Below are 15239 nucleotides of genomic sequence, written 5' to 3' on the forward strand. Positions count from 1 at the left end.
AGGAGTCACTTCACAGAAATAGCTGCTGTTTTCAGTAGTTGAACTGTGCTCTAATGCCTCAATTGGAGTCCTTTCGCTGCAATAAGTGTCCCAGTCACTTGAAAGGAAAGATGTTTGGATTGATTTCTGTTGATACTATTATCACTAAATTTGTTTGTGATGTACAGTCCATGAAGAAATCAATATTGACAGATTTGTATACAGTAAAATACTTAAATGTACATGTAGGATTGTATACTTCGAACCGATATAGTCATGTTGAGTTAAGTGTATAAAGATATAATGCAGAAAGAGCCTTGCATGTGTAGTTGTTATTGGTGATCAGCATATTTTTATTACACTCTGAGAATGATGGTAATGTTAGAGCTATAGAAACACAATCTGCCTGATTCTCATCCTTGTTTTCAAGTGCCTCCATGGCCTCGCCCCTCCCTATCTCTGTAACCTCCTCCAGCCCTACAACTCTCCGAGATATCTGTGCTCCTCTAATTCTGCCCTCTACCTCTCATTCCTCCTTTAAGACGCTCCTTAAAACCTACGTCTTTGACCAAGCTTTAGATCACCTGCCCTAATTTCTCCTTAACTGGCTCAGTGCCAATTTTTTTTACTCCTATGATGTTTTATTATGTTAAAAGTGCTATATAAATACAAGTTGCTGTTGTTAGAAATAGATATTTAATTTCAATATATTGAAGTTCAATTTTTTAAACTCGTTTTGTTCATTCTTATCAGATACTTAAATTACTTGTTGCATTAAATTGTGACTCAGATTAAACTGGGAGAGAAAATGAAAATAAAGTCGGAGGGGAATAAATAAAAGTTCACTCACTCCAACGTCTCACAGTCACTATAACACACAGTCACTTCCACATTCCATGGTCATTACAGATTAGATAAGATATTCACAGTTATTTTAATGAGCAGCGCTTTCATTCATGTTTGAAGCCAACTGTATTGTTCTACATGTTTTGTTGAATTAACTCAGAAGACTTTGCTGGGTAAATTATGGTACAGTATAGATTGGTAATTGTTTTACAAGGAAATAAATTGTAATAACAATGTAATTAAAGGAGTGATATTTGTGATAAATTATTTTAAAAAGGGAATCACTCTCAAGAGTCAACTTTCTAAGCTTAAAAACAAAGCTTGATACTTTCTCCTTTTCTGTTTTCACAAATGTTCTATCTCCTTTTTGGTATAAGGGCACCAAAAGTGCCAGCACCTCTCTGCTACCTCACCCAATTAGCTATTCTTTCTGTGTGTTTGACTGGCTTTGGGGAGAAACCTTCCCTGCCTCTCTACCTCTCTTTCCTCCTTCGAGATGCTCCTTAAAACCTACCTCTTTGACCAAGCTTTTGGTCACCTGCTCTAATTGCTCCTTAAGTGGCTCGGTGTTAAATTTTTTGTCTCATAATAATCCTGTGATGAAGTTTCACTACGTTAAAAGCGCTATATAAATACAAGTTGTTGTTGTTTTTATCAAAGTCCAGTCCAGGCTTGCCATCCGCTCGTGCACTATCACTGGATAGGGATCAAGAGTGGGAATACTGGGCTACCTCCTTAATGAACTGTGGGACTGAACCAGTTATCATGCTCCAACTGCTCTGGCCAAGATCAGGTCACTCAGCACAGAGACAGATCGAACTCAGGCCCTTTGTGTAAATCACGTTAGGCAGCTCTGCCATTGGGGATCTGGCCTCATAGGGGCTGAAATTGTCCCCCTCCTTAAACTCCATTACCGCCTCTAAGAGGTGGCAATGGAGCAGATAGGCCTCACTGACCAGGAGCAGACAGATGGGCCGACCCACCTGACATTGTCCCCGGGTCGGGAGCGGTGGAAACGTGTTTCCGCGCCACCCATGCTGCCGCCCCGTCGGGCACTCGCCGACCATGGGCGACGCCCTTACCGACCCCAGTGGGAAATTGCCCCGTGGGAGTGGCAGCTGCCACCGGTCGCCAGAAAGCTGTGTGTGGCTGGGCGGCGCATCCGGCCTTAAAGGGGAGGGCGCACTGCCGGTGCCTCCATTTTATTTTAATTGTCGGGCCGATCCCGAGGTCGGCCTGACCATGGTGGCCACGGGTTCGGCCAAGCTGCCAACAGGTAGCCCGGCACCCTCTCTTGGGTGACTGGGAAAAAAAAAAGACCTGAAAATCGCACGGAAAATCTTAACTAATGGTAGGTGCGCCTACTATTAATCGGGGGGCAATTTCGGCCTCTTAATGTTTAGATATTGGAGTGGATTTAACTTAAATGTAAATCTAAGATACAGAAGGATTATAAAGGTTCCAGACAGCATTAAAAACAATTTAAATAATCATCAGATACTGTTTAAAATTATGTATAAAGTAAAAGAATGACTGTCGTATTCATTTCTCTTCTACTAGATGCCACCTGTAAACTTTAGCTATTGTAAATAGGATGAATATAAAATGGAAGGAAGGCAACTAGTGGCAGTAAAATGTCACAAAATAAATTCTTAAGGAAAATGAGAAATCTGGAAGAATACATTCTTTTCAAAGTCCCTTGCTCTACGTCGATAGACGTGCAATCTCTAGCAGTGGTCACTAGATGGCAATCAGGAGTGAGAATCCAGGCCGAGGTCAGCATATAGCTGAAACTGAGCCTGGGACCTTCTGGGTTGCATTATTAGCCTACTAGCCCATGCATTTGGCCGCTAAGTCTTCCCATCTGTCTCGTAAGGAAATGTAAATGTGATGTTGTGTAATACCAAGTTATTTTTAGTCTTATGAATTCTGTTTTCCTCCATTGCTGTTCCAGTAATGTGGGTAGAGAGGTTGGCCCATGTACATTCTGGAATGGTTCCATTGGCTTAATGGAACCGACCTGGGGCTGATCCTGAGCTGCCTGATGGTGAAAAGCCCTCACAGTGTGCAGCCAATAATGCTTTGCCCCATAGCCTCCCATCTTAATGTTATTCTCACACAAGAAGTGCCTGGGTGAATTTATATAGATAACATGCGCTGGATGGCTACAATACATTTGCATAGCTGAACAAAAGATTTACAAGTCAGAGATTTATTTTCTCTGGTCCTGTAGTCAACATCATTGACCTTGAAATGATGCTGCGGGGTTTTATTGCACGGAGGTTACATCTGCTCTTCTGAAAATCCCGATCTCCTCTGTTCCAGTGGAGCCCGAACTCATTTGTACAGCAGGTCAACATGTGTACGCCTGCATCCAACGGAATAATAACAAGGCCTTGCTGTATTCGAATCTTTAAGATTAAAAGTATCAGTAATAGAATGCCATGCACAAACATATTTTGTGAAACCATCCCATTTACATTCTGAGCCCGATTCCACAGCAGTCAGCACACTGGAGAAACGGTTGTGCCTTTTCAGTGTGTGTTATGCTTCATGACATGATATGGAGGCCAGTGATCTGCTCCACTCACAGACAACCAAAGTACATAGTTGCCTCTGCCTCTGATGGCAAGATGCTTTGTAGAGGCAACTCTTGAATATCCGCACATGGATGCAACGGGAAACCGTTGTAACGGCATTTAAAATTCCGTGTGTGCGCTGCTGCAGCCGCTGTCGTTGGAGTCCTTTTGGCCTGGGAAGGCAGCACGCTCCGGAACCCCGGAGCTAGACAATCTCCTCCTCGAGGCCACCTGCATGCATGCTGGTAATGTCCATACTTAACTGCCTTGTTACTATTTGTAACTGATTGCACAGTATTTATTCATTGAAGTTTTAACTTTATAATGGAGAAATCGTTTACCCGGCATAGCCAATCCCTGAGGGACCCGGATAATCGAGAGTTGCCTGTATTTATAAGTTGTCTTTGGGGGAAGCAGTTGCTCAGCTGGTGCTTGTTGAAACCTCTTCTCCTGTTGGGTCTCTGAGCTTCTGGAGACAGCAGCACCACCTGGTTGCCATAGAGACCGCAGCACCACCTGTTGTCATGGAGACCGTAGCCCCACCTGGTTGCAATGCTACTGCCACCGGCGTCAGCGCAGTTAAGTAAACTTTCCATCGGAGTCTGCCATGGTAGAATGAGCTCCTCCTTCAAATTGCCACTTCATCTCTCTTCCAACTCTCACATAAATAAGGTAACTCCCCCCTCTACAGAAAAGTACATACAAATGGTTGGCTGAACTCAAAGCCTTAAAATGTAATGAGGGAAATGCCTAAACAAAATTACTGTCTGAACTAATGTATGCAGTTTTGTGTAAAGTGAAAACAATTGTTATTGGTTATGTGTTTTCAACCTCAATGCAAGAGTTTCAATCAGTATTATCAGAAAATTGCAATAAAAGTTAAGTGACCATTATGTTTCATTTTGTGAAGGATCTCGATATGCTAGTCAGGCTGCAGACAAGAGGGATGGGGATGCCGAGTTTGATGGGCCATTAATGAAAACCGAAGTACCAGGTCCAAGATCTCGGGTATGTCAATTATACAGCATTCTCAAACCATATCAAATGACTTTTTGGCAATTGATGGATGCAATGTAACAATATTGTGCTGCACACCCATTTTCCTGATGGTCTACGCTGCACCGGACTGAAATTCCTGAATTTCAATTGGTTTACAGCCAATCAGTGATTAAAAAGTCTCTTATTTCCTGTGTCTGATTTGTTTTTAATCAGTTTAAGAAAAAACAATCAGGTGAAAGTCTGTGTGTCAGAACGGTCAATCTGTGAATCTCTGACCATTGTCCTAAATCTAATTTTAACTCACATGCTATTGTACAAAGATATATACAGAGTGATAATGAGGTCATTGATTTCATGCTCCTTTTAAGTTACTTGTGCAGGTTTCCATTGGTCGTTTGTATTTTTTAACTAATTTTCTCCCTCCCCAATCTCTCAATGTTGTTGAATCCCTTGCTGTAGTGGGATTGTATGTTTTTCACATATTGCAGAGTTTTTAAAAAATTCATTCACGGGATGTGGGCGCCGCTGGCAAGGCCAGCATTTATTGCCCATCCCTAATTGCCCTTGAGAAGGTGGTGAGCCACCGCCTTAAATACAAATGAGTGGCTCACTTGGCCACTTCAATGGGACAGCTAAAAGTCAACCACAATGTTGTGGGTCTAGAGTCACATATAGGCCAGACCGGGTAATGATTGCAGTTTTTCTTACCTAAAAAGATATTAGTGAACCAGATGGGTTTTTATGACAATCTGGTAGTTTCATGGTCACCATTACTGACATTAGCTTTTTATTCCAGATTTATTTAATTAACTGAATTTAAATTCCACAGCTGCCATGGTGGGATGGTGGGATTTGAACTCATGTCTCTAGATCATTAAGGACTCTGGATTATTAATCCAGTAACATAACCACTATGCTACCGCTCCTGTGAAGTCAATGAAATACACTGATGAATCAACTCAGAGATGTTGACATGGTGGAGCCATCTATAAAAACATAGATCATAATTCATGTATGATCCGTAAGCATCATCTGGCTGTTTGACCCCAGGGAGATCAGAGACAGGTTTGATCCTGTTCCCTGACATCCACACAAGGTACTTGTGCTAGGATCGTTAACTCCTAACTCATTTTTTCCTATACATAACAAAGGGTGCTGAGGCCAATTGAGATCAGCTAACTGAATGTGGGACCTTTCTGGTCTACACAGTCCAGCGGTTCACTGGATAAACTCGTTGGACCATTGGACCATTGGAGGAGATGTTGAATCACCTATTTATACAATGGGGTAGATTGCGGTAACAGTGGAACCAATGCTCATGTGCAAGGTTTGGGTGCCCACTTTGTGGATCTAGTTGAGATCTTTTCCCAATGTTAATGAAAGTCTGAAGAGGTAGTTGTGTTTATATAGTGTCGTATGACATTGTTGAACATGTTGCATACAATGGATTAGTGTTTTTAGATTGTTGTAGCAGACATGACAACAACATCCTACAAATGGCACTGAGATGAATGACCAGTACGTACTGGTTGAGGGAGAAATACTGGCTCAGAAGAATTCCCAGCTCCTCTATTATTAGTGCTATGGGATCCTTGATCAAGCAGACATCACTGGCTAGATGGTGAACTCAAGGCTTTGCGTGGGCCTCGAACCAACAATCTTCTGACCCAGAGGCAAGAGTGTTACCAGCTGAGCTCAGCTGACATACTAGAAATGTCAGCATTGCTAAAAGCCTGTCTGTGACCAGACCCAATTTGGCAGACCTGGTTCTAAATGCTGCCAGCATATTCCTTTAACTTTGCCACGAGCGGCACCCTCAGTTTGAGACAGGAAGTGAAACCTTGTTCAATGAGGGCATCGCTGCATCTGATGACAAGATTATTTAAATTGTAAACTTGCTTCCAATAGTGCTACTGAAGTTTAATAGTGTTAAAGTTTTGCTACAGGCTGTTACAAATGTTGGGTCTGCTCTAGATATACCCTTGCATTATGCATCACTTGACTCTCCTATAAGTAAAGACCACATCACTTATGGCTAGGAGTTTTGTTTTCACCACCCAACATCTGAACACACAATAGCATGGCCCAGAACTGTAAGAATGAGACTCCCTAGCTATGTGGACTAGCTATCACAATCCTCCACGTGTTCTCATATTCTTTTCCAGCCTTCCAAAAGGCTAAGAGATGAGGCCAGATACGAATCGTGAAGATGTTTTATTTTGCACTCAATAAATTAGTAGATAGAGTAACAGTTATAGCAAATCATACCTTCAACTTAACTTTTGTCCCTACTCATAATAAAGCCAATTATAAAGAATGCCACACTGCCTTGGTCCTTGGATCAAAATTGTTAATGAATCAGACCTTCGCTTGGTCTGGGCATGGTCAAGTCTCTTAAGATAGATTGCTCTAAGCCTTACACCACTTTCTTCCAGCAGAAATTACCAACTTCACTTTTATCTTGTCCCTGGGCAAGACGTTCAGTAGTTAGAACTCTTCCTAGCCTGGATGTTAGCCAGTAGAGGTACAAATTACACTAATTACCCCTAGAGGCCCTGGTGACTAACCTGCTGTTTTTTGGAATTAATAGTATTATTCCAACATAGTAAGTATTGTCAAATCAGAAGCCATATTCTTCCCCACCCTCTCTAGGTCTGGCTGCATTATGGACTCACTTTAACTTAAATATGACATTTCCACTTGAATCATAGCCAAATCTTTCCACGGCAACATAGTCAAAAATCCTGAAACACCGTACATGCATTAGAAAATTAACAAAGTTGCCCTAACTTCAGTGGCAGTATTATAAAATAAAGAAAGCCTTTGGAGACACCAAGATCCAACTAAAAAGATGACACTCCTTGTTCCTTAGCATCTCATCGGCAAATATAAAGGGTGTACTTGGACCCACGATCAATCAATGCAAGCAAGCAGTGCAGCTTGCCCAGATCTTCCTCAGGAGTGGCTGGTGACTGGAAATAAAGTTATATAACGCTGGCAGCCTACAGCTATATTGCAGAGCTATTTCTTGAGTTCTTTAGGGGCTATTTACAGAAGGTTGGTTATAGAAGCGATCCAAATTTGGCATGCAGATCATCTTCATTATTTACATCTGTTTTCCATTTTCAGGAAAAACTTTCTGACTAAATTACAGCTGGAGTCCTATGTGACTCAGCAACAATCGCATTAAAAGAAGAGACATTGGGCTAGAATTTCCCAAAGATCCGCCAGTGCCAGATTGCCGCTCAAAATACCACTAAGATTTTAAAACTACCACGGGTGAAAAATTCCACAGAAAAAAGAAAAAATTCTGCCCGGCGAGAAAAAATGGACCTTACACCCTGATTTTCAGCTGAAAACCCAATCTTGGGCCAATTGAACAGTTCTTTAACAAAATGGGTGGTAATTACTAAAATTTAGACCGAGGCTGCGGGTTGGGCCTAGGAGGAGGGAAAACACAAAAAATATTTTTTCCAAAAAACATAAATAAAAAAAATCTCAAAACATTCTCAGGACCCTTTTCACCTTAAATCACTGCAAAAGAATTTTAAAATAATTATTAAAAACCCATTAACTTACCATTTTTTGCAGGGCTACTTACCTACTGCCCAGTACCACCCAGCTCCCACTGCTTCTCGTGGGCGTTTTTTTTCTACTTACCTACAGGGTCACCGCCAAGTCAAATCTCTATCGACAGTGCACACCGGCGGTCCACGTCCCAGCGGTATTTCAAAACAGCCGGCGGAACTCTTTGTGGAATTTTTCGGCAACCCAATTTTTCGCCGACCCAGTTTTCGCCCAAACCAACCAATACAACTGAGAAGCTGGGCGGAGATGCAGTGCAAATTCTAGCCTCAAGTTATTTAAGAAAAACATAGTTTATATACTGCTTTTTAAAATATTTCATAAGATGTTAAATTTTTCTCTTTTTCTTCTGTCTTAAACTGTTACCAGGCCTCTCTGATCTTGTTATGTGTTTGTGTAGCGAAATGCTGCATAAATCATACATGCAAAAATCAAAGTTCAGGCCACCTGATGGCCCAGTGGGTAAATGAACTGCATGATGTGGTATTAGGGTCTATGAATCAGAAGAATCGAGATTTATCTGCTAGTCATTACACAGTAAAATGCAGTAGAGAGACCTTGAAGGTATGGTAGGTAAAGGTTCACCTATTTTTATAGTGGTGTGATGGCTGGTGAGCAACGGCCACCACATGTTAAAAAAAAATCTACGCACAGGCATCTTCCACCCTTCAACATGTAGTTCAGGACCAGAAATATCAGGTCTCTCATTGAAACACCTGTGAACTCATCCTTTTTTGGCATGGAAGCAAGTCATCCTCGTTTCGAGGGACTGCCTATGATGATGATGGTAGGTAAAGGCACTGCCATGTATAGTCATAGACAAGGAGATCTCAGGTTAAATTTTTGCTCTGTGTCATTGGCTAATTTCAGCCAGGGCAGCAATTGGGACTCAATTGTTGTGTGTTTAAGTAAGCTGTGAGGAGGACGAAAATAAAGAGGCTGTAAAGGGATAGAGGTAAGTAATGTGAGTGGGCAAGAACATGTCAGATGGAGTATAATGAGGAGAAATTTGAAGTTATCCACTCTGGTAGAAAAAATAGAAAAGCAGATTTTTTTTTTAAAAAGATGAGAGACTAGGAAATGTTGGTATTCAGAGGGGCTTGGGTGTCCTTGTATATGAATCATAGAAAGTTAACATGCAGGTACAGCAAGCAATTAGGAAAGCAAGTGGTATGTTAGCCTTTTTTACAAAGGGATTGGAGTACAAGAGTAAAGACTTTTTACTGCAATTATATAGAGTCTTGGTGAAACCACACCTGGAGTACTGTGTACTATTCTGGTCTCCTTACCTAAGGAAAGACATACTTGCCTTCGAGGGAGTGCAACGAAGGTTCACTAGACTGCTTCCTGGGATGAGGGGATTGTCTGATGAGGAGAGATTGAGTAGACTCGGGCTATATTCCTTGGGTAGATGCTGGGAGGATGCGTTCCTTGGCTGGGAAGTCTCGAATCAGGGGTCATAGTCTCAGAATAAGGGGTCGGCCATTTAGGACTGAGATGAGGAGAAATTTCTTCACTCAAAGGGTTGTTGAGTCAGAGTATATTTCAAGACAGAAATCAATAGATTTTTTGACTCTAGGGAAATGAAGGGATATGGGGATAGGGCGGAAAAGTGGAATTGAGGTAGAAGATCAGCCATGATATTGAATGGCGGAGCGGTCAGGGCGGGGGTGGGGAGGTGGGGGCAGGGGACGGTAAGGCATTTAAAATGGACACAGCGACTTAACCACTCTTCCTGTCCCGATCTGACCAAATGCAATTTTAAATTCCAGGTGACAAGAACACTTGCCCCAATCCAGCCGGGTCCTCTTTAAATATGCAGAACGGACTCCGATGATGTCATTGGGTCCAATCTGCGATTTTAACCTGAGACTTGAGCAGGGGAGCAATGGTAGTTTCCCTACCAGGCCTTACCTGCTGGGAACAGGAGCCAGGGCCAGAAGATGCCCAGTAAAGTAAGTTATTTATTTTTTAGTTTCTCTGAGGGCCAGGCAGAGCAGGAGTGCTTCTCCGAGCGCCGCAAGGAAACCTTTAGCCTCCCCTGCTCCAGGATTTCTCCCCAGAGAGACCAGAGTGCTGCCAGTGCCGATGAAGAAGGAGTCGGTGCGTGCAGGAGTCGGGGGGAGGGGCAATGCTGTGCTGTTTCAGATTTTTATTGTTTTCCCCACTGAGATTTTGCCTCAATTCTCTGATTTTTGTGTGTGTCTGATTATTTACAGGAGTTAATGAAGAAGCTGAATGAATTCCAGGTGAGCTGCTAAATATTATGTCATGTGACCATAATAATTTGTTTACTTGGAAGAACTTTGGTAACCAAGGGTTCTGCACTGAAATGTTTTGTGGTTAAATCATCTGAAGCTATACAGATACATTTAATTGTTGCTTTTAAAATCTATTTATTTCTTCTCCCATATTTGCTTCATATTTAAATGCCACTAATCACTAGGGACTACAACCATTAATTGAAGGGTTCAGATTTGACTTAACCACACAGAGAATGTTTCTGTCATCTTGTTTTTTAATGCTGTATTTGTATCACACAACTGCATCAAGAAGTCAATTGATAATATTCGTGGAGACTTCCGGTGAGTGGAATTGACCCAATTTATTTAAGGCGGATTACACAGCACTGCAACAGAAACTGTTGTTTTAAGTCACAAGTCTGGGACTTTGCTTCCGGTTGCTGTTCCTTCACCAATGAATGAGGAATGTCCATACAGGTCAGTGAGTGGGAAAAAAAACCACTGCATTGTGTATGGGCAAGCTGAGCAGCTCATAACTAGTGCCCAGTAAAGATGGCAGACTGTGCCACTCGCGAAACTGCAGGATCTAATGGCATTAATACAACTGCTTTCTTTCAGTGACTCCTGGAAAGACAACAGTGATGTCTCACTTACCACACAGTAGTGTCACCGACATAGGATTTATCCAGCTGTTACTGTTTGGGCTTTTTAAATAGTTGTTTCTGATCCAATAGTTGTTGCAGCTGCCCACAGTGGGCGAGGCCCCTTGTGATCAGATAGTGTACATCTTGGGTTGTGTAAGCCTAGGGCTGAACATTACCCAATTTCACAGTAATATTACACACTGGAACTTGCATAGGATTCTCACTGGTTCTCCTGTCAGCCACAAAGGTGGAAAATAACAAATACATTAAAGCATTTCATACAGATTAACTTTTCTTTTTATAAATTAATTATTTTTAAGCTTTTGATTGGGTCCTCAAGAAAGTGCATTCAAATTTTAAGAAGCTATTATTCATGTAAGCATACATTCAATAACTACAGCCTATTTGATGAAGTTATTTGACATACAAGTGTACATTCAACAACATCCAGCTATTACGTATATAGATGTACATTCTTATCTAGCCTGTGAAGACTATCTATGAATAAGGAAGCATTCACACATATATTTTGAAGTCATTGTATATTTACCTATACAATCGCACACATTTTATGAGAGCGAACACAGCCATAAATAATTTATGGAGTCACTGTATTCTGACTGTATGGTGCCTGTGAGATTTCTGTATCTCCACGTCAGATTACTTGCACTGGGAGTGATGTCGTTCTGGGAGCCAAGGCAGGTTGTTTGACCCTGGGTTCTGAGGGCTTTGTTGGGCTGTGTAATGGTAGGGAGTAGCCCAGCGAACTGAGCATCACATTGGTTGGGGTTAGTTCTCCGTATGGCGTATGGAGATCCACTTCTCTCCAGTAGGCAAGCACACCAAGCACTGAGCTGGGTCATTTAGGATTATGGGAGTGGCCATATTCCCGGGAAATTTCCAGACTCCTGTCCAGAATGGCTGGATATCAATGTAATGTCCAGGGTCTGACTCCATATCCTTTGCCATTCTTCCTCTCTTAGCAGTCAGCATCGGCCATATTACCAGACTTCTTTCGGGTTTTCTGTGCTGTCCCTGGTCAAAGGGTGGAGTTGGGGGACTGGAGGAAAGGTTCTAAGTGGGGTGGTTCACGCTGAAGTTTGCAAACTATTTCAGGGTTTCCGGAGGTATAGCTTCATCTGGAGATAGTGGCATTGGTCATGTTGGGAGAGGTGAAATTTGTCAACCAACTAGTGGAGCAGCCTAACCTGGCTGCTATAGAGGAGCTGACTTAATCTTTTTTGTGCCAGGTTCTGAATCCTGGTGTGATTAACCTTCCTGGGAGATTCCCACATTAAGAAGAGAGCTGATAGATTCAATGGGAGTTTTAGGGAGGCAGACTTGTTTCCAGGTTGAGAGACTTGTCATGACGTTGGGATGCTTCTGTCTCTCTATTGGTCTCTTCTGAGGGTGTTTGAATGGTGGGTGGGCTGTGTATGGGAGTTGGGAGGGAGGTCCTGACTTCCAACACCCATTTCCAGCCATGGTTTATTTGGAGTGGGGTGGTGGCAGTAGGTTGGGGCTTGCGCTACAGACCAGGCGACAATCACTTGGGTCTGAACTACCCAGTGGGGGTGTCTGAAATTTGGGAGACTGAGTCCTTTTGGTTTGGAGCTGGAGGTATTTGAGGAATATTCGTGGCCCACTCAGAGCAACTTGGAGATGCGACTGTCCATGTCAAGGAGTAGTTGGGCTGGAACCTTGATGGGCAGCATCAAATAAGTAGAGGAGACAGGCAAGAATGTTCATCTTTATTGTGTTCACTCTACCCAAGAGTAATATGGGCAGGTTGTTCCATCTGGTTAGGTTAGAGTATATGCTGGTAAAATGGGGGAGTGGAGTTTATTTTCTACAGCTCGAACCTCCCTTATCCGGAACCCTCGGGACCTGGCCTGTTCTGGATAAGGGATTTTTCCGGACGAGGGGTGGTCACATTAGATTGGATGGTACAGGTACTGAGCAAGGGGATATCGGGGCTGGCTGGCTTGGGGCTGGGAATGCGGCAGAGAAATCATGGGGGGGGGTGGCGGTAGATCGCGGGGTCAGGCCAGCGATTGCGAGAGTCGGCAGTGAGGAAGGACTTCAATTTGTTCATGTCGGAGTTCTGCGCATGCACCACCCGGTGGCCGGAAATGGTTCCGGGCGAGGGGTGGTTCCAGATAAGAGAGTTCTGGATAAGGGTGGTTCAATCTGTACTGGGTGGCGATTGTAAGTGTGACGTGTTCATCAAAGTATCTGAAGCCAGTATTGAACATGCAAAGGGGATAGAATGCCCATATTTATGTGGACCATCCTGTGTGAGACATATTCCCTCTGTTTTAGTGCAGTTGACCTTGTAACCGGAAACTTTGAAAGATGCTTGGGAGTGAGGTGGTTGGGTTGGTTACAGATAACAATGTGTCGTCAGCATACTGGGAAGTTTGGTATTCAGTCCATCCTGTCTATAGTCCGTGGATGCTTGGATTCACTCTGATGCATGTTGCTCGAGGTTTTATGACCAGGGAAAACAGGAGGGGAATGGGGGCTCCCTTGTCTGGTTCCCCCAGGTGCTTTGAGGATTGTTAGGAAGCTGAGGCAATTGGTGCATACTGTGGAATGTGAATACAGGACTGTAATCCACCACCTAACTGTGTGACCAAAGCCCATTCTCTAGAGTATAGAAAAAAGGAATTTCTACCCGACTCAGTCAAATTCTTATTCTGTGTTCAGGGAGAGTGTCAGAGCAGGTGTGGTGGTGTTGCTGTAGTGGTGCACTGCATGGAACAGCTGCCTGGTGTCCCTTGAGAGGTGGTGCCATGTGCAGAGAGAATAATTGCATCTAGTCCCAAGGTTCTGATGTTTTCTAGCCTTTTATATTCAGCATTGAGGAAAGATATGGATCTGTATGATGAGCATTGTTTGGAGTCTGTATGCCTCAAATTTAAAATTCTCATCCTTGTGTTTAAATGCTTACATGACCTTGCTCCTCCCTAACTCTGTGCCCTCCTTCAGTCCTCCAACCCTTTTGCCCACAATCTTCATTCCTCTGACTCTGCTCCTTATGTCCAACTACTGGTGGCCATACTTTCACTGACCTAGGCCCCACACTCTGGAATTCCCTCTGATCCTCGTTCATTCTTTAAAATCATCCATAACCTCTTTGACCCCATGCTTTGGTTATCTGTCCTATTATCTCCTTCTTGGCTCAAGATCTATTTTCATGATTATGCTTCTATATAGTATTTTGGGATGTTTTCAACCTATAAAGTATTATATAAATGCAAATTCTTGTTGGAACAGAGAAGGCTAAGAGGAGATTTAATTAAGGTTTTAACATTATGAAGAGTTTTGATAAAGTGAATAGGGAAAGACTATTTTCTTTGGTTGGAGAGTTGGTGATGTGGGTTCATCAATTTAAAATTTAAACTTCAGAGTCAGGAGAGAGATGAGGAGAATACAAAAGCAAAATACTGCAAATGCTGTAAATCTGAAATAATGGGGGGAATTTTAACCCACAAAAACAGGTGGTTTGGGTTGAGTGGGAGGTTAAAGTGTTAAAAAAAACTAATCCTGACCCCAACCCGCCTACATCCGGTTTTAACGGAGGCAGGATGAGGAGTGGGCATCAAACCCGCTCCCAGAAGGCTGGCTGTCCATTTAAATGTTATAATGAGACTCCGTGCCTCAAGGTGATCCACCATTTCAAACTTAACTCTGGCTGGCCGGGTTTCCCAAGCCTCAGGAAACCCGCCAGCTAAAGGAAGGTGATGACTGCTGGATCCAGGAGATAAGTGCCTTTCCACTTACCTGCTGGATCCAGCACCCTGCCAAGCCTAACCCCCATGATCGTACACCCCCCCCCCCCCCCCCCGCAACCCTTCAGATCTCCGCACGGCCTCCAAACCACCAACACCCCCCCCTCCCCGAGGCATCTGATCTGCCCCCCCAACCCTTCCGATCTTCCTCCAACCTCACCCCACAAGGCCTCCAACCCCCCCCCCCCCCTTACCGCCCCATTAGGGCCTCCAACTGCCACCACCCCCCCCCCCCCCTTACCGTCTCACGAGGCCTCCCATCTCCGATTCCCCATCTGGCCTTCGATCTTCGGCCTCACAACCCCCCCTCTGGCCCCGATTCTCCTCCGGCCTCCGACCCCTCCTCCATCTTCTCTGCGGCCTGGTGCCACAGGCCTACCAGCCTGACACGCAGCCAGCCTCATCGTCAGTGCTCTGAAATGCTAATCAGGACATGCCGTTAAATTTGGTAGGGCCTGTGGGAAACCTGTTCTCCCAGGTCTCCCAACCACTTTCCAACAACCTGAAACATTAACTTTGTTTCTCACTTCACAAATGCTGCCTGATCTGCCTGAGTATATCCAGCATTTT

At 43.5% G+C, this 15239-nt stretch overlaps 1 protein-coding gene across 4 annotated transcripts in view; it reads left to right on the plus strand.

Moving 5' to 3' along the window:
- Positions 1-15239, plus strand: part of abat (4-aminobutyrate aminotransferase) — a 287947-nt gene that overhangs the window by 157370 nt on the left and 115338 nt on the right. For 3 of the 4 annotated variants that reach the window (XM_070900891.1, XM_070900892.1, XM_070900890.1), the window contains 2 exons: positions 4315-4412; positions 10208-10237. In XM_070900891.1, the coding sequence (XP_070756992.1) occupies positions 4315-4412; positions 10208-10237 (128 nt within the window). Of the gene's footprint in view, positions 1-3624; positions 3650-4314; positions 4413-10207; positions 10238-15239 lie in introns of those variants that run through there. The other variant, XM_070900893.1, reaches the window with a different exon arrangement.

This window comes from Pristiophorus japonicus, chromosome 15 (genome assembly GCF_044704955.1).
Source record: "Pristiophorus japonicus isolate sPriJap1 chromosome 15, sPriJap1.hap1, whole genome shotgun sequence".
In the NCBI taxonomy this organism is placed as follows: domain Eukaryota; kingdom Metazoa; phylum Chordata; class Chondrichthyes; family Pristiophoridae; genus Pristiophorus; species Pristiophorus japonicus.